Source organism: Anguilla anguilla, chromosome 13 (assembly GCF_013347855.1).
Source record: "Anguilla anguilla isolate fAngAng1 chromosome 13, fAngAng1.pri, whole genome shotgun sequence".
NCBI lineage: Eukaryota > Metazoa > Chordata > Actinopteri > Anguilliformes > Anguillidae > Anguilla > Anguilla anguilla.
In genome coordinates, this window is record NC_049213.1 from 4,828,672 (window position 1) to 4,849,057 (window position 20,386).

The window sequence follows — 20,386 nt, forward strand, 5'->3', positions numbered from 1 at the left end:
CCAGGGGGCGACTATATTCACCAAACTTGACCTGCGGAATGCCTATAATTTAGTGCGAATAAGAGAAGGAGACGAGTGGAAAACGGCATTTAACACTCATAACGGGCATTTCGAATATTTAGTCATGCCATTCGGTCTCACGAACGCCCCGGCGGTATTTCAGGCCTTAGTCAATGACGTTCTTAGGGAGATGTTGGAGAGATTTGTGTTCGTCTATTTAGATGACATTTTAATCTTTTCCAACACTCCTGCTGAGCATGTCAGTCATGTCAGGCAGGTTTTGAAATGCCTTTTGGAGGCTAAACTGTTCGTGAAGGCCGAGAAATGCCTATTCCATGCTAAATCTGTCTCTTTTTTGGGGTTTATCATTTCTGAGGGAACTATTAAAATGGACCCTGATAAAGTCTCCGCAGTTAAGAATTGGCCCCCACCCACATCAGTTAAACAGGTGCAGCGGTTTTTGGGATTCGCCAACTTTTACAGGCGTTTCATTCGCAATTTTAGTGCAGTAGCCGCACCGATCACTGTGCTGACCAAAAAGGAGGCCAGTGTTCATTTTGCTTGGACACCCAAAGCCGACGCGGCTTTCCGGGTTTTAAAGTCTATGTTCTGTTCTGAGCCCATTCTCATCACGCCTAACCCAGCACTTCCATTTGTGGTGGAGGTGGATGCCTCTGAGCTTGGCGCGGGAGCCATTTTATCTCAACGGTCCCCTGTAGATAACAAGGTGCACCCGTGTGCATATTTCTCGCGGTCCCTTTCCCCAGCGGAGAGGAATTATGACGTCGGGGATCGTGAACTTTTGGCAGTCAAGCTGGCTCTGGAGGAGTGGCGGCATTGGCTGGAGGGGGCGGAACATCCTTTCACGGTCTGGACAGATCATAAAAACCTGGAGTTTATTCAGAGCGCTAAGAGACGGAATTCGCGGCAGGGTCGCTGGTCTTTGTTTTTTGCCCGATTTAATTTTATCCTTACTTATCGTCCGGGTTCAAAAAATATCAAACCTGACGCCCTGTCTAGAATCTATGACCAATCAGACGACAACCGCTCCCCAGAGCCCATTGTTCCCCCCACTTTGATTGTAGCTCCTGCTATGTGGAGGATTGAGTCAGTGGTCCGGAAGGCTCAAAGGTCTGAGCCGGATCCGGGTGGAGGTCCGCCTAACTGTCTCTTTGTCCCTGCTAGGGTACGCGCCCAGGTGTTGCGTTGGGGACATTCCACGCATCTGACTTGTCATCCGGGTGTCCACAGATTTAAGGATTTTTTATCCCGGCGATTTTGGTGGCCTGGCATGGAGAGGGATGTGCGGGAGTATGTTTCGGCCTGCTCGGTTTGCGCTCGGAACAAGGGTTCTCGCATTCCACCGTCGGGTCTTTTACGTCCCTTGCCCGTTCCTAGTCGCCCTTGGAGTCACATAGCGCTGGACTTTATCACTGGGCTGCCACCCTCTGATGGCAACACGGCCATCTTAGTCGTCGTGGATAGATTCTCGAAGGCGGCTCATTTTATAGCGTTGCCTAAACTTCCGTCGGCTTTGGAGACCGCCCGGTTAGTTATTAACCACGTCTTCTGAATACACGGGTTACCTCAAGACGTAGTATCGGATCGGGGCCCGCAGTTTACCGCGCGTTTTTGGCGAGCATTCTGTTCGCTTCTGGGGGCGTCTGTCAGTCTCTCATCAGGGTTTCACCCAGAGACCAATGGACAGACGGAACGCACAAATCAGACGTTGGAAAACACTCTCCGTTGTCTGGTCTCTTCCAATCCCACCTCCTGGAGCCGTCAACTCGTGTGGGCAGAGTACGCGCACAATACGCTACGTAACGCGTCGACGGGGACCTCACCATTTGAGGCTCAATGTGGTTATCAACCTCCACTCTTCCCAGAATTGGAGAAGAACATCGAGGTGCCCTCCGCAGAGACATTTGTCAAGCGGTGTCGGTCCACCTGGAGGAGAGTTCGTACATCACTGCTACGCTCGTCAGCCAGTCAAAAGAGGCTTGCCGACAGACACCGCAGACCCGCGCCCTCCTATCGGGTGGGTCAGCGTGTCTGGCTTTCTACTCGTGACCTCCCTCTACGAGTGGAGTCTCGTAAACTCGCTCCTCGTTTCATTGGCCCATTTAAGATCCTTCGGAGAATTAACCCAGTCACGGTTCGCCTACAGCTGCCCCGGTCCATGAGAATTCATCCTACCTTTCATGTCTCTCGTCTTAAGCCAGTTCTAGTAAGCGCGTTAGCCCCTGTGGACAAACCCCCACCTCCGCCTAGACTCGTGGATGGGGAACCAGTTTATACGGTGCGTCGCATTCTGGCCGAGAGGCGTGTGGGCCGTAGGGTACAATTTCTCATTGACTGGGAGGGTTATGGTCCGGAGGAGCGTTGTTGGGTTCCCTCTAGGGACATATTGGATCCTGAACTGATCCGGGATTTCCGCTCTCGTGGGTCCGAGGGCCCGTCTGGGGCCGGTCCTTAGAGGGGGGGTACTGTCACGGTTTCTGTGCAGGTAGATCATTTTTCTGTGCCTGCACCGGCTCAGTGGTTAGCATTCCGATTAGCCACTCGGCTAATCGTTATTTTGGGGTGTGGGGACGATTAGTTCGAGCTTGCAGATTAGCCACTCGGCTAATCGTTATTTTTGGTTCCTGTGGGAGGATTGTTCCTGCTTGAACATTCCATGCATTCCTGCAGGGTTACCTCTGATCGGTTTCACCTGTGGGTTGCTCACATCTTCCGCTGATTACCAGCCACACCTGTGGCTGGGTATTTAAAGCGTCAGTAGGCAGTGGAACGGTGCTTGAGTGTAACGTGTTTTGCTCTAGCCAGTTCCCTGTCGTATTTCTGAGCAAGGTGTAAGGAATATAAGAACAAAGAAATTTAAAAAGAGTTCTGACTTCAGTTTGTTTGTTTTTTCTTTTGAGAAAAAGGTATTAGGACGGTATAGGTCCAGATTCTGAGGCTGGCGGTTTTAAGGGGTTATTGTGTCACCGTTGGGGCACAAACCTTTCTGCCCCTTACTAACTAGTTTCCCCCCTGGTTTTAGTGGGCCTCAGATCGTCTTTTGTTTGTTTTTTTGAAAAGACATTTTCTTTTTCTCTGCTTCGGGTCGAAGTCGTTTTTTCTTCTTTTCTTTTCCCTGTTCCTTTATTTTCTTTATATACTCCTTCTTCCTCAGTTACCCGTTTAGGGGTTTATTCATTTTTTGGGATACGTCCCTTAGGAGTATAGCACCCCCTTCTCATTTCGTCTCTCACGAGACTCAGTGGTTACTGGAGTGCCCCTTTGGTAACTTATAGATCCCCTGTTTGGTCGCGTCTGGTCTTCACACTTCCCCTCCCTCACAGACAGCTGTGTCCTCCCACAGTCATGTCCTCCCACATGCAGGTAGGCTAATTGGAAACTTTAAATTGCCCACATGTACAAGTTTGTGAGTGAATGGTGTGTGTGCACTGCGATGGATTGGTGACCTGTCCAGGGTGTATTCCTGCCTCTCACCCAATGCACGCTCCATCCCCATGCATCCCCGATAGGCTCCATCCCTGTGACTCTGCCCAGGAATGAGCGGGTATAGGTAATGAATGGATGGAACAACATAAGCTAACAATAGCCTGAAGGTATGCCAATACGGTGGTGAAAAACACTGCTCACCAAATAGTGAAATAAAAAAGAGGAATTCTAGTGTAATTATACCATGGTGGCTCAGTCATTGTTATGTTTGGTGTTTGGTTTTTATGGTGAAGTTGCCAAAAAAAAATTTTGTTAATGGAATATCATTTTATTACTCTAAACTTATTGTACATAATGTGGGGTATTAGTATCTCCGTGGGCTATACTTGTCACAAAATACTGATTAAATTTTACTGTGTGCTGATATGTGGTAGATGAAAGTAAAATTTCCCTTGTAGCGATCATAATTAATAACATTTGTAAAATGTTGTCCCATCCCGATGCAACAAAAGATTACACATTGTGGAGTAGTCTAAAAAATAAAAAATACAAGAGTGAATGATTACGTGTTTACTGTAGGTATGTGTACCACAGTGTGTCACAATGTTTTTTCATTATTCTTCAATGTTATCATCTTAAACGTTCATAAGGGGCAAATGTATATGCTTTATAATGGACAAATTATGGACAAGAATTTTATTCATTTTTGGAGAGGTTTTGAATAGGTCTTTGGACCCCTAAATATCTTAGACCCTATACTGATTAAAAGATCGAATGGTAATTCCAATTTGAAAAAAATGAGTTTTATGAGTCAAAACGGTAGATTTTTCATGAAATAAATGATTAGGTTTACAGCAATGTATAATTTAGACATTTTGGATAGCTTTAGAGACACTGAGGAGCACCAGGGTACACTACTTACTATTTGCTTCATAGATCTTTAGTAGTTCTGCATATCACCCTCAGAATTCTTTTTAACACTTGTGGTCAAAGTTTATAATCTAGGGCATGTATAGTTTTACCTACATTATGTATGTGATCTCTCTGTATTTAATTTCAAACTAAAGGAAAACAGCTTCATTTTTTTAAATATTTTTTATATTTATTTGTCTACCTAAATTATGAATGGCTTAGTATTGTAGATGGTACAGGTGTCTTGCTTTATTTAAGTCATTTTCCAACTCTCTGTGATGCTCACATCTGCAGTTATACAGCCTTAAATAGAACACCCCAGAAATGGCCAGATTTCTTATCTGCGTGAAGCAGTTAAAGGAATGAAAGATTAAGGTTTTTGAATAGCCTTCACTGTCCCCAGACTTGAATATCATTGACAATTTGTGAGATTTCAAACAACATAAAATAAGTCTGAACACTGCTATCAGTATTCCTTCTTAGTGTATCTTAGTGTAGAGTATTCGCTTCATGCGAAATGGGAATGTTCTACTGAAGCACTTATTATCTGAAAGGTTGTTTTTCAAATTCAAATTCAAGTTCAAGTTCAAGTGAGTCTTGCTAAAGACATGTACTGTGAATTGTCCAAAGCATATGCATATTACAACTGTCTAATGTGAAGTGTGTATGTGTGTATGTATGTGTGTGTGTGCTAGGGTGGCACCGTCATTGGCAGCGCCCGATGCCAGGACTTCCGCACAAAGGAGGGGCGCACCAAAGCAGCCTTTAACCTGGTCAAGCTCGGCATCACTAACCTGTGTGTCATCGGAGGCGACGGCAGCTTGACCGGTGCCAACCAGTTCCGTACGGAGTGGAGTGAGCTGCTGGCCATCCTGGTCAAAGCGGGTGAGTGTACCAGTAGGAGGGTAAATCCATATGAGTTCTCAATCATTTTAAATACAGAATCCTTATGCTTAGCATGGCGAACCTGGAGTCCTCACAAGTACAAGTCAAATGATTAGATGGCATACAGCAACTATAGGTAATCACATGGCAGCAAATACAGGAAGTGCTGCCACGTGAAAGCAATGAACAGACCTCACCCTATGAACCCGCCTTCTGAGAGGACTGTGACATCATAAATAGCCCATGGTATTTTCAGCACAGCGAGGCCAGTATCTCTGAGCTGTGTGCCCGACGTGCCAGTCCAGTCTAAAATAGAACAAATACCCAGCCCAATGCAGAATGAGACATGCTCTCAGTGCAGCTGGCATACTTTCCCAGTCCAGCATAACACCAAAAGGCAATGGACTCCCATATTAGTATAAAACATCATACACTCCCATTTGTCAGTCATAGTCCAATTTAGGCCAAGATCGAGCCTCTGTCCTGTGTAAACCAGCAGACTCAGGCCAACACAAGCCAGACCCCTCACCCAATGCTGTGTAAAGTGAAGTACTCTACCATTAGAGTCCAAATCAAAATATTGTCTGTACTGAGCTTGTCACACTGATGGGTATTACATAGTGGACTGTTAAATTCACCATTTGCCTCCATGCCTTGGTTTTTCCCTGTGTCTCCAGAGGGACAAAATGGCTCTTGGCATTCTGAAAAATGTAATAATTAATATTATTTATATAGCTTTCATTTAATAACACAGTTTACACAGTTCAGTTTACAAACATGAAAGGATGGATGGAGTACACAGAGACAGTAGATTTAAACTCAAGGGATGCAAATAAAATCAGTTAGGAATTAGATTATTAAAAGATAAAAAGGACATAAAGAGAACATAATAAATAAAAAGAATTAATCAAATGGCGAATAAATTTTAACAATGCACTAAAACAAAAGCAAGGAAATAAATTACACAAAAGCAAGTCTGTAAACGTGGGTCTTAAGAAGAGATTTAAAAGATTTAACTAGGCTGGTTTGAGTGGGAGTGTCAGGAGGGACCTGTGTGAGGCTCTCATAAGGAACTAAAGGGTCAGTATAGCTGGGAGCCAGACCATGCCAGGCCAAGTGTTACAAGGTATTATTCAGACCATAAAATCAATCGGGAATTTTACATTGGGCCAGTGAAAAGAAGCTAAGATTGTGGTGATACACTACATAGCCAAAAGTATGCACACACCTGACATCCAACATCTCATCCAAAATTATGGCCATTAATATGGAGTTGGTCCAACTTTTGCTGCAATAACAACCTTCTGGGAAGGCTTTATACTAGATGCTTTATACTTTACTGCAGGTATTTCCTTCCATTCAACCAGAAGAGCATTTGTGAGGTCAGGCACTGATTGGGCGATTAGTCCTGGCTCACATTTGGCTTTCTAATCGTTGGATGGGGTAGCAGAATTCGGGAAGGCAATAGAGGCTGAGCCTGCAGTAGGTTAATCAGCAGCTGGGAAATTGCTTGTAGCAGTAGAGTTGGCCTTGCACAGCTCTCTATAGCAGTAGAGTTAGCCTTGCCTTAGCTCCCTGTAGCAGTAGAGTTAGCCTTGCCACAGCTTCCTGTAGCAGTAGAGTCAGCCTTGCCTTAGCTCCCTGTAGCAGTAGAGTCAGCCTTGCCTTAGCTCCCTGTAGCAGTAGAGTTAGCCTTGCCACAGCTTCCTGTAGCAGTAGAGTCAGCCTTGCCTTAGCTCCCTGTAGCAGTAGAGTCAGCCTTGCCTTAGCTCCCTGTAGCAGTAGAGTTAGCCTTGCCACAGCTCCCTGTAGCAGTAGAGTCAGCCTTGCCTTAGCTCCCTGTAGCAGTAGAGTTAGCCTTGCCACAGCTTCCTGTAGCAGTAGAGTCAGCCTTGCCACAGCTTCCTGTAGCAGTAGAGTTAGCCTTGCCACAGCTTCCTGTAGCAGTAGAGTCAGCCTTGCCACAGCTTCCTGTAGCAGTAGAGTTAGCCTTGCCACAGCTTCCTGTAGCAGTAGAGTCAGCCTTGCCACAGCTCCCTGTAGCAGTCGAGTTAGCCTTGCCTTCGCTCCCTGAAGCAGTAGAGTCAGCCTTGCCTTAGCTCCCTGTAGCAGTAGAGTTAGCCTTGCCACAGTTCCCTGTAGCAGTAGAGTCAGCCTTGCCTTAGCTCCCTGTAGCAGTCGAGTTAGCCTTGCCTTCACTCCCTGTAGCAGTAGAGTTAGCCTTGCCTTAGCTCCCTGTAGCAGTAGAGTCAGCCTTGCCTTAACTCCCTGTAGCAGTCGAGTTAGCCTTACCTTCTCTCCCTGTAGCAGTAGAGTTAGCCTTGCCACAGCTCCCTGTAGCAGTCGAGTTAGCCTTGCCTTAGCTCCCTGTAGCAGTAGAGTTAGCCCTGCACAGCTCCCTGTAGCAGTAGAGTTAGCCTTAATCCTCTTCTCTGCTGCTGCTATGTTGCTGGTAGGGATTTGTGATTTTTAAAAATCACTAGAAACAGAAATTAAGACTGATTGATTGACTGATTGATTCATTGATTGATTAGTTCTCACAGTCTGCTGTCCCACAGTTCTGAACTTCGTTGTTTTCTTGTCACCTGCCTGCTTCCAGGTAAGATCACTGTTGAAGAAGCCAAGGGCTCCTCTCACCTGAACATAGTGGGCATGGTGGGATCCATCGACAATGACTTCTGCGGCACTGACATGACCATCGGCACTGACTCGGCCCTGCACCGCATCATGGAGGTGGTGGACGCCATCACCACGACAGCGCAGAGGTATCCGAATCGCCACTCAGCATCCCTTGGTTGGGGGTCCATTCTAGTTCAGTCATGTCAGTTTCAGTATCAACATTCCTTTTATCATTTGAAAAGTGGCAATAATGAATTCAGATGTAATCGACTCCAATGCTGGGTGTGAAAGTTTGCAGTGAAACTGTCTCAAATGTCTGAAATGAAATTGAAACACATAATTAGTAAGGGTGACTGCTGAGCATACAAATGATGTAATGGGTTAGTACCTCTTCTCTGCTGAGAGGCGTCCAGTACAGTAACAATGATTTTGCTGTATCTGAATTGTGTACTAAACAAGAACAAAGTGCAGATACATTTATTTACTCGGCAGAATACAATGGACTGCACAAAATGCTGTGTGTGAGTTTGTATGTGAATGAATGACGGAGTGTAGCTCAGTGGGTAAGGAACTAGACTTGTAACTGAAAGGTCGCAGGTTCGATTCTCGGGTAAGGACACTGCCGTTGTACCCTTGAGCAAGGTACTTAACCTGCATTGCTTCAGTATACATCCAGCTGTATAAATGGATACAATGTAAAAATGCTATGTAAAAGTTGTGTAAGTCGCTCTGGATAAGAGCGTCTGCTAAATGCCTGTAATGTAATGGAATTAATACTTTATCATACATTAATATATAATTATATATAATGTGTCTTTTATAACATCAGGCCCATAGCAGCTTATTATACATGCTTGTCATTTCCAAATTTACAAATCAAGTTATAAAATAAAGAAATCCATACTGTACATAAATAACTAAGCAGTTGTGATATACATACACAAAATCATGTCAACAGATTGTCCACAAAGTTAACCAAAATTAACAGAACATACTGCACAGAAGTATGTTTTTCTCTCAGCAGTACAGTACGCTATATTTATTTGGCAGACACTTTTATCCCAAGTGAAGTACGATAAGTGCATACTGAAGGTCACTGGAACAACTACAAAACTCAGGTCTGGTAAGGTACAATACTCATTAATGTATGTAACAGTAATTCATAGCCATGAACACATTAAGTCCAGTTCATATAGTAAGGATAGGCTATGTTAGAAAGTTATGGTAAGTCAAACTAGGAGGCATGACAGAGAGCTACAACATCAAGATAACGATGCAAGTGCAATATAAGTGCTGGAAGGAGGGACAAGTGTAACATGAATGTGCTACAGGAACAAGTTAGAAAGATTCACATGACAAGAGCGATTCTAGATTGGGAGTGCCCTGCAAAGTGGTGATAGTTAGTCCAGGTACAGTCTTAATGCGTCTGCAGGCCACAGCGGCAGCTGGGCAGTGACTGAGTGAAACATGCTCTATTGCGAGCGCAGTGAACGGCACTCAAGTGCGTGTGTCTGTGCGCGTGTGTATTTTGGAGTGAGTACCTGACCTGACCCTTCTGTTTTCAGTCACCAGCGGACATTTATCCTGGAAGTGATGGGCCGGCACTGCGGGTGAGCAAACCTTCACTGCTGAACCAAAATCTGCCGCGCTGAGGTCACAACACTGACAGAGTGTGTGGCAGTGACATTCTGCTCATTTCTGTTGTAACTGGGTTTGGATGTGTATCCCTTTTTAAACTGTGTGTGTGTGTGTGTGTTTTTACAGTAAAAAATAAAAAACAGTGACAGTTATAGTAACAGTGGTTGTGCGTGTGCTGCAGGTACCTGGCCCTGGTGACTGCGCTGTCCTGTGGTGCTGACTGGGTCTTTATTCCAGAGATGCCTCCTGAGGAAGCCTGGGAAGAACACCTGTGTAGGAGACTGATGGAGGTACTCCCTACGCACCATCAAGAGCTCCTTCCTGCAGTGCTCTTCGCCTGATGCTGAAGGGCTTGCTATCTTTCCCCTCTCTTTTAGACCCGGGGGCGGGGCTCTCGTCTAAACGTCATCATAGTAGCAGAGGGGGCCATGGACAGGAACGGCAAGCCGATCACCTCCGACCTGGTCAAGGATGTAATTGTCTGACCTCGGCTTGCTTTCCGTCTGTCTCTCTTTCCTTCTCACTCTCATTCTGTCCATCTCTGCCTCTTTCTCTCTATTTCAAGTGTAAAAAACACAATACGGTAAAACATTTTATACATTGCCTAAGCGTATTTGACATAAAAAGTCATATAAAGAAAAGAAAGTAGCTGGGTAGTAGTAAGTAGTACAGATAAAAAAATAAGAAGAATAGCATTATAAGTAACAATGGCTATTAGGAGGAATACCAAATATGGAGGAAGATTCGATTTTGCTCTCTCTCTCTCCCTCTACATCTGTAGCTTGTATCCAAGAGGCTTGGCTATGACACTCGAGCCACCATCCTCGGTCACGTCCAGAGAGGGGGCACTCCCTCTGCCTTCGACAGAATCCTGGTACTGTTGACCATCCTGAATCCTTGCTTCAGTCACTACCTTTTAATGTTGGGTAGCTGCAGTCACAGTATTGGGAGTGATCTGTGATCATCCAGTCTTTTCTCTTAGGCTCTGGCAGGTCACTGCGTGGAAAGCTGCCCAGTTGATGCCCAGGCTTTTCCTCTCCCTGAGCATTTGCATTTGTTGTGCTTCAGACTGGGTTGGGTTGATGAGTACAGTTTCATTAATCTGGGGAATATTTTCTGCTTTCTTTATATTCCATTTAATGGTATAAAAAAAGATATAGAAAACAAGGTGCACAACAATAATTCTTCAGCATTCTCTTTCTTCTTCCCTCTCTCTCTCCCCTTCTCTTATCTCTCTCTCATTTTCGCTGTGTCTCAGGCCAGTAGGATGGGAGTAGAGGCTGTGATGGCTCTGTTGGAGGCCACCCCAGAGACCCCCGCCTGCGTTGTCAGTCTGTCAGGGAACATGGCGGTCAGACTGCCACTGATGGAGTGTGTGCAAGTGGTGAGATATCCCTGCTTTACACACACACACACGCACACACATACACACACACGCACACGCACGCGCACACACACACACACACATACACACTCACACACACACGCACGCACACACACACACGCACACACACACGCACGCGCACACACACACTCATATGTGCACACTATACACACACACGTACACGCGCGCGCGCACACACGCACACACACACACACACACACAGACACACACACAGATACACCCACTACACGCACTCATGCACGCACACACAGACACACACATACAGACACACACACACACTACTGTGTATATATATTTATTGGGCTCCATGTTTGGGACGAAGACATATTTTTCTTGATTTGGCTCTGTACTCCACAATTGTAGATTAGTCATGAAGCAATTTTCAGCCTTTATTAAAGGGTTTCACCCTGTAGAAATTACGGCACGTTTTATACATAGCACCTGCATTTCAGGACACCATAATGTTTGGGACATATTAATGTTATGTAAATGAAAGCAGTCATGTACTTTGTACATGTAGTACTTTGTTGCATATCCTTTGCATGCAATGATTACTTAGTCTGTGAGCCATAGACATCACATGCTGAGTATCTTCTCTGGTGATGCTCTGCCAGGCCTGTACTGCAGCCATCTTCAGCTCCTGGTTCCAGGGGCTAGTTGCTTTAAGTTTTCTCTGCAGAAAATGAAACACATGTGCAATTGGATTCAAATGAGGTGAATGACTAGGTCAGTCAAGAAATTTCTAGTTTTTGGCTTTTAAAAACTCCTATTTTGTTTTAGTAGTATGTTTGGGATCATTGTCTTGCTGTAGGATGAAGTGCCTTCAAATGAGTTTGAGGGGGACAGGTGAGGGGGCATGCTTTGGATCTTGGGCTGTTCCTTTTGGCCTCCGCACTTTGAGCTTGCCATCATCTTGATACTTGGTGAATCTTGTTCTCATCTGTCCACAAGTCATTTTTTCAGAACTTTGCAGGCTCTTTTGGGTAGTTTTTAGCAAACCGCACTCTGGCCACCTGGTTTTTGCAACGAACTAGTGGTTTTCATCTTGCTGTGTAGCATCAGTAGTTTTTTTGGAAAGTATTCTGCTGACAGTAGTCACTGACATGTCTATGCATGCCTCCTGAAGAGTGTTTGTCAGACAGGTGTTTGGGGGTGTTTCTTCATTGTGGTGAGAATTATTCGATCATCAACTGTAGAGGTCTTCCTTGGCCTACCAGGCCCTTTGCGATTACTGAGCTCACCAGTGCTCTCATTCTTCATAATAATGTTCTAGACAATTGATTTTGGTAAGCCTAAAGTTTGATGTCTCTGACTGTTTATTTCGTATTTCTTAGCCTCATAATGGCTCAGCCTTGACTTTCATTAGTACAACTCTGGTCCTCATATTGAGAAATGCCTACAATGAAGACTAGATACAGAAAGCTGTCTTATACCTGTGCTAAGGAAGCAACTGAACACGCATGACTAATCAGAAACACCTGTGAAGCCATTTGTCCGAAATAGGTATTATGTTGCCCTGAAATGGGGGAGGCAGGGGCTACGTATAAAAAGTGCTGTAATTTCTACATGGTGAAACCAAAGTGTTCAAAAATACCCTTTAATAAAAGCTGAGAATTTGCTCTTTAACCACATGTCAATTGTTTGATTACAAATCTAAAATTGTGGAGTACAAAACCATTTTTTTTTTTTTGTCTTTGTCTAAAACATTATGATGATCTTTGTAAATATAATTTTTTTTTTTAATCTGTTGACACCCATGGCAATACAATGTTCAGGTACACTGTAAAAGAATGTTGATGAAAGGTAAATTCCATTAATAAACACCTCCTTTGGCTTCTCTGCATTTACTTGAAGGTATGTTAGTTTATTCACATTTATGATACAGGTTTTCATATGGTGTCGTGCTTTAGCCTGCTTAAGATTCAATTATGTAATTCTGATTATGTAATCTTCAGCAGATGTTTTGTTTGCATAACAAGAGGGCTTGTATTTCTTGCCACTGGAGTATTTTTTTTTTACCTCAGTTGTTTGCTTTTTGAGGGTTCAGACCTGGTTTTTTGTCCAATTTTCTTTTGCATTTCCCCTGTAAAGCATTTTTGTTACAGCATCTCTGTAAAAAGCACTGTGCAAATAGGGGAACAGGAGTGGAGCTATAGCTGAACCAACTGTACAGATGAAAGTAATGATCTGGAGTGTATGTATGGTAAAGGGGAGCATGTTGAGTGTGTTCAGAGCAGTCACTCTCTCTTTCTCCTGGTTTCCTGTCAGACTAAAGACGTCACTAAAGCCATGGCAGAGGGTCGATATGAGGATGCCATCAAGCTCAGGGGAAAGTAGGTCACCCATTTTTACCCTCTTCTGTAAATGTTCATCCATCCATTAATCACTCCATCTCCATATTTCAAGTACTCATCTCTGTCTACATCCATTCATTTCTTAAATACAGTTATCATATTTAGTAATTAGTTGAAAGCCCTTTGCAGCCATGACTGCCTGAAGTCTGTGACTCAAAGACATCACCAGATGACGGGGATCTTCCCTATGATGTGGTGTTCTGCTAGGTCTGTACTGCAGCCATCTTCACTTCCTGTATGTTTCAGGGGAATTTTGCCTTCAGTCTTGTGTTCAGCAAGTGAACACACACGTTCAGTTGGATTCAAGTAGGCTAACAAACTTAGCCAGTCATGAAAATTCCAACTTTTGGTCCTGAAGGTCCCTGGTTGCTTTAGCAGTGTGTTTGGCGTCATTGTCCTGCTGCAACGTACAGCGTTGTCAGATGAGTTTTGAGGCCTTTGGTTGGATCTGTGCAGATAAGATGTTTCTGTACACTTCAGAATTAATCCTGCTGCTGCTGTCAGCAGTCACATCATCAAGAGAAGTGAGGCAGTTCCAGTGGCCACCATATACACCTAAGCCATAATACTACCTCCACCATGTTTCAAAAATGAGCCGATGTAAATAACCTTACATTAAAGCTGACAATCTGCACTTCAAGCCTTTTTTAATTTCATATTCATATTCCTTTTTTAATTTCAAATCCAGTGGACTTCAGAGCTAAAACAACAAAAATTGTGTCACTGTCCAAATACTTAGTCGCCGCAATGAATATGTAAATGACTTTGAGAAAATTGCTATATTAATAAAATTCATTACTATAATGCTTTTCCTTTGTCTTCTGTCTGCTGATGTTTTCTTACCTAGGAGCTTTCAAAATAACTGGGACACCTACAAGATGTTGGCTCACGTTCACCTTCCAGAGACAAAGGTGAGGAACTCTGTCACGGTTTCCCATAGGAAAATGGGTAGTCTTTTCTTATTAGGGGGAAGGTGGAGTTTTTTTTATTGGTTCTCACTGCAGCTGACATTTCAAACTAATCCCCAATGCTATTAATACAAACATTTATTAAACACAAACTATTAGAAAAATAGTAACATTTTCAATAATTTCTCTCTCTCTCTCTGCCTCTCTCACACCCACACACACACACACACACACACACACACACACACACACACATGCACAAATTAGTCAATTTGTGCTTTGGTAGGTCCACATTTTATGATGCAGCTCTCCGAAATTAGCTGACTAATGTTGCATGCCACTAGAAATATCTCCACTTCAGATTGTTCAGTTATTGATCGGAATCACAACAAATCCCCGGTCTCTTGTAAACTAAAAAACTAATAACTCAGTTTTTTCAATGGATGTTTTTTTTTCCAGTTTTGTGTCATATAGAATTGTGTATAAATATGTATTTATATTCATACGGTATATTTGTAATGAATTGCTGTAACTTTTTGCGTGTTACATTGCTTGCTATGATTTTTCAAAACAGCCACTTGATTAAAGAGCAAAGCTCATTTTGCAGTAATCTGGAGATATGAGAAATGTAGTGCAAGTTCAATTCCAGTGCCGTTATTTTATTGTCCACCCGTGAGCATGTGTTCACCCTGAGAAAGTTGGCATTTACTACTGCGCACAAGGAAGCATGTGCCAATATCAGAGACGAGCATATTTGTCAAAACCATCTGAACAGGTGCGTTAGTGTGAATGGGGCCCAATATGAATGTAGGCGTACTTCAATCTAGAATCTACAGTGAGAAGGTATTCCAACACAGAATTACATTCACCTTCTCATCAGCATCTCTCTCTCTCTCTCTCTCTCTCTCTCTCTCTCTCAATTCAATTCAATTTGCTTTATTGGCATGAAATGCATACAGTAAACATTGCCAAAGCATTACATAAAAAAACACACACACACAAATACAGCAATTCCAAATAGAAGGAGAAAAAAGTGAAACAAAAAAGCAATAGACTATTGAGAGGATTTCATTAACTGTAATTATATTTACAAGTTGAACTCTCTCTCCCTTATCTCTCTCTCTCTCTGTCTCTCTCTGTCTCTCTCTCTCTCCATCCCTCTCTCCCTCCCTCCACCAGAGCAACATCAACATTGGCATCTTGAACGTCGGGGCGCCCTGCGCCGGCATGAATGCCGCGGTGCGCTCGGCCGTCAGGATCGGCATCATCCAGGGCCACCAGATGTTCGCAGTGCATGATGGGTTCGACGGGCTGGCTCACGGAATGGTGCGTGTGCACTGGTGTAGCCTCTCCAGCATGCTCGGCCTCACATTCATCACCATTCATCAAAACGCTTTTTTTTATCAGTAGAACTTGTCAGGGGTTGTCGGGTGATGCATCAGGCTAAAGTACAGGTTCTCAGCGCAGTGACACGGGATACTTGTTTAGTGTTTGTACTCACAGTGCCGTACAGTGAATACAGAAAGTATTCACCCCCCCACCCCTTCACTCCTTTACTCTTTAAATTTTGTATGCATTGATATATTTTTATCTTTCACAAACAACAATAAATTCAGCACATTTATGATGCTAATTATATTCAATAACATGTAAAAAATGAAAGTATAAATGTTCCCCCCACCAGAGTCAATGGGCCTCACTCACGAAACGTGTACAATCACATTTGATTGTAAACTGCGTATAAGAACGTTTCCAAGAACATTTCAGCATTCATCATTTTTTTCATCTGTATTTCTTTATGGCTGTTTTCCTTATGCAAGTCACATGACCAGGGTTGCGCATAAAAATTACAAAAAGCCAGCATTCATCATCTCATACACCTTGGATATGCACATAAACAAAGGTCAACACCTGCGTCATGAATCTCATATAGTTTTCTCGTGTGAACATTTTTAAGGACAAAAGTAAGAATAATTTAAGAAAAAGTTTGGTGAATGAGGCCCAATATTTTGTAGCTGGGTTGTTGACAGCCATTACAACTCTTTTCAGGTGCATCTATATGAGCTTTGCAAATTGTGATTCAGAAAAACGTGCAAATTTGCTCCAAATCTGCGTCGTTGGACGGAATATTGGTGGACGGCGATTTTCAGGACGTACCACAGATTTTCATATGAACCAGCACAGGATCAGGATCTTTTCCTGACTGAAAGGATTTGCCTTTATATGGTTCAATTCTTCTTGTCATTTGTGGCACCGGCCTTTCCAACACCATGCATACAGTTAGGATAGTGTTACTTGGATGATGGAGTGTGTTTTGTTTGTGCCAAACGTACCGCTTTGCTTTCAAGCCCAGGAGCTCACTCTTCTTCCAGAAGGTCTCGGGTGTCACATGACTTCTGGCAAACTCCAGGCATGACTTCACATGAGTCTTTCTCAGAAATGGCTTCCGCCTCACCGTTCTCCCGAAGAGGCTAAGTTTGTGAAGTGCTGAAGAGATTGCTGATCTCCTTTCTCCCATTTCATCCAATGAGCTCTGCAACACTGTTCGTGGTGTAGCTGGTCACCTCGTGGTCACTTCTTTGACCACTGCCTTCCTTATTTGGTTGCCCAGCTGGTACTATAAGACTGCCTAATCTAGTGTAGTGTTTGGGTTGTACCATATTTTTCCAATGGGCTTTATTGCAATCCTAAGAAAAAAAAATGGTCCAGTGTTTTGCCATTTTATGACCTTCCCCATCTTTTTGCCTCCAAACACCTTAATCACAAAGTTCCGTGACCGGTTCCTTGGTCTTCAGGACAGCCTGGCTGATCTGCAGTTTCAGTGATGAGACCTTGCAAAGTCAGTGACAATTCTGCTGCTACCGTGTAATTGAACACTGGTGGATTCAAGATCAACACAGGCGATACTCGTTCACGTATTATGTGTAATCCATCAAGAAAATGGGATACACCTGTGTGGCCCAGTGCTGGGGTGGTCACCATGACACATGAAAGAAAATTTCTTAGCTGACCTCATTTTATTACCTACTTGAGTATAAACCCCAAAATAATTCATGAAACATGAATATTATAATTGCATTGGCACAATATCTAGTGACTAAAAGTTTCTTTTTCTCACTTTCCTGCTTTCCTTTTGTGTTTGGTCACGGTGGGTGTAACTGGTTAGAACTTAATTTCTTACGCATGCAAACAAATTTCCGAAAGGGCTACCCCTGTGTCTCTCTTCCTGGCCAAATTTAGATTGTTAATGCAAGGATGGTAAATAAATCAGGTATTCAGAGTTTTACATTTAATATAATTTTGAAAATATCCAAATACTTAATCTCATTTTACATTATAGAGGGTTACTTATGTAGGGGGAAAATCATCTTTAAAAATATTTGAATCTGAGAAATAATCAATGGGGGTGAAAACATTCTGATGGCACTGTTTATGAAAATTATCTATTTTATTCAAATTTCAGATAGAGTACTTTGAAGGGTTTTAGATCCATCAAATGCAACATTGTGTTTGAAAATACTTCAAATACCCCAAGTGTATTTCAAGTGCATGCTAACAGATAGTATATTTGACACAGCAGTGGTAAACTAAGGCCACTCCCACCCTTCTCTATCTCCAGATTGAGCCCATTAACTGGGGTGGTGTCGGAGGCTGGACAGGGAAAGGAGGCTCAATGCTCGGCACTAAAAGGTAAAACCCTGTGCATTCTGGGAGTATGAGTCTTTAACTAACAGCAACAGTAAAACAGTCGCTTTCCTTGCCTGACGGCATTGCTGCTTCTCCACAGTATTTACCACCTAACCTACAACAGAAGAGCCATACACACATTTTTAATAGACAGTGACAATACAGTTGATTGTTCTAACATTTTTGTAACAACAAGCTTCCATCAAAAAGTGCAGAATTTATCTTTGTGTACTCTGAGAAACTACAGGCTGTTGAATGGCATGTGTGATAAACATGCAAACTAAAAAATCTGTTGAAATAGTGGGTGCAGTTTGAAGCTCACACATTATTGATCCTGAATCTATTACTATCACATCTGTGTGCGTCTGTGTGCGTGTGTGTGTGTGTGTGTGTGCATGTGTGTGTGTAAAGAGTACTTCCTGGAGACATGGTGGAGGACATCAGCCTGAACATTGCTAAATTCAACCTCCATGGGCTGCTCATCATCGGAGGCTTTGAGGTAAGAGGCCCAGGAGAGCAGAGACACTACCACATCAAAACGCTTTGCTTTTAACAGTGACGATCATCCCAATTACAGTTTATTTCTTTTGGTTCTCAGGCCCAAATTGCTACTAATTCATCTTTTTTTTGTCCATAATTACAAACCCTACTGCAAAAAAGACGCATTAATCGCAAGAAATAAAGGTGCGCTTTGGTACACTCTCCCTCTGTCTTTAACTGACATTCAGTTTGATTTAAGAGATTTTTGATGGGACAGTATGAGCATGTAGCCAAAGCTTAAGACACAACCAGCAAAAAACAAATACAAAAAAACCAAAACATTTTTTGTTCAGTTTTGTTCAGTCCTGCTTACCACATTAATAACTATGCTGCGCATGCTCTCTCCCTCTTTCTTCTCCATCTCGCCACCATTCTTTATTCCCTCCCTCTCTCCCTTCATCTCCCTCTCTCCCTCTCGTCCTTCTCTCCCCTCATCTCCCTCTCTCCCCCTCGTCCTTCTCTCCCCTCCTCTCTCTCTCAGGCATTTGCTGGTGGGCTGGAGATAGTGAAGGCCAGGGAGAAGTATGAAGAGCTGTGTATCCCCATGGTTATAATCCCCGCCACTGTCTCCAACAACGTGCCCGGATCTGACTTCAGCATCGGCGCGGACACCGCCCTCAACACCATTACCACAGTCAGTGCCTTAACACACGCACACACACACCGCCCTCAACACCATTACCACAGTCAGTGCCTTAACACACACACACACCACCCTCAACACCATTACCACAGTCATTGCCTTAACACACACACACACACACACCGCCCTCAACACCATTACCACAGTCAGTGCCTTAACACACACACACACACACACCACCCTCAACACCATTACCACAGTCAGTACCAAAACACACACACACACCGCCCTCAACACCATTACCACAGTACAGTCAGTGCCTTAACACACACACACACACACACCACCCTCAACACCATTACCACAGTCATTGCCTTAACACACACACACACACACACCGCCCTCAACACCATTACCACAGTCAGTGCCTTAACACACACACACACCGCCCTCAACACCATTACCACAGTCAGTGCCTTAACACACACACACACCGCCCTCAACACCATTACCACAGTCAGTGCCTTAACACACACACACACACACACACAACGCCCTCAACACCATTACCACAGTCAGTGCCTTAACACACACACACACCGCCCTCAACACCATTACCACAGTCAGTACCATAACACACACGCACACACTGCCCTCAACACCATTACCACAGTCAGTGCCTTAACACACACACACACACACCGCCCTCAACACCATTACCACAGTCAGTGCCTTAACACACACACACACCACCCTCAACACCATTACCACAGTCAGTGCCTTAACACACACACACACACACCGCCCTCAACACCATTACCACAGTCAGTGCCTTAACACACACACACACCACCCTCAACACCATTACCACAGTCAGTGCCTTAACACACACACACACACACACACCGCCCTCAACACCATTACCACAGTCAGTGCCTTAACACACACACACACACCGCCCTCAACACCATTACCACAGTCAGCGCCTTAACACACACACACACCGCCCTCAACACCATTACCACAGTCAGTGCCTTAACACACACACACACCGCCCTCAACACCATTACCACAGTCAGTGCCTTAACACACACACACACCGCCCTCAACACCATTACCACAGTCAGTGCCTTAACACACACACACACCACCCTCAACACCATTACCACAGTCAGTGCCTTAACACACACACACACCGCCCTCAACACCATTACCACAGTCAGTGCCTTAACACACACACACACCGCCCTCAACACCATTACCACAGTCAGTGCCTTAACACACACACACACCGCCCTCAACACCATTACCACAGTTAGTGCCTTAACACACACACACACACACACCGCCCTCAACACCATTACCACAGTCAGTGCCTTAACACACAAACACACTGCCCTCAACACCA

At 43.9% G+C, this 20,386-nt stretch overlaps 1 protein-coding gene across 1 annotated transcript in view; it reads left to right on the forward strand.

The window, feature by feature from the left end:
• pfkmb (phosphofructokinase, muscle b) overlaps window positions 1–20,386 on the forward strand; it is a 41,271-nt gene that overhangs the window by 13,069 nt on the left and 7,816 nt on the right. The window contains exons 4-16 of the mRNA XM_035386918.1: window positions 5,055–5,244; window positions 7,844–8,009; window positions 9,429–9,473; window positions 9,683–9,791; window positions 9,879–9,974; window positions 10,283–10,375; window positions 10,760–10,885; window positions 13,175–13,239; window positions 14,108–14,171; window positions 15,348–15,494; window positions 17,788–17,858; window positions 18,267–18,354; window positions 18,877–19,029. Coding sequence (XP_035242809.1) covers window positions 5,055–5,244; window positions 7,844–8,009; window positions 9,429–9,473; window positions 9,683–9,791; window positions 9,879–9,974; window positions 10,283–10,375; window positions 10,760–10,885; window positions 13,175–13,239; window positions 14,108–14,171; window positions 15,348–15,494; window positions 17,788–17,858; window positions 18,267–18,354; window positions 18,877–19,029 — 1,413 coding nt within the window. The remainder of the gene's footprint in view (window positions 1–5,054; window positions 5,245–7,843; window positions 8,010–9,428; window positions 9,474–9,682; window positions 9,792–9,878; window positions 9,975–10,282; window positions 10,376–10,759; window positions 10,886–13,174; window positions 13,240–14,107; window positions 14,172–15,347; window positions 15,495–17,787; window positions 17,859–18,266; window positions 18,355–18,876; window positions 19,030–20,386) is intronic.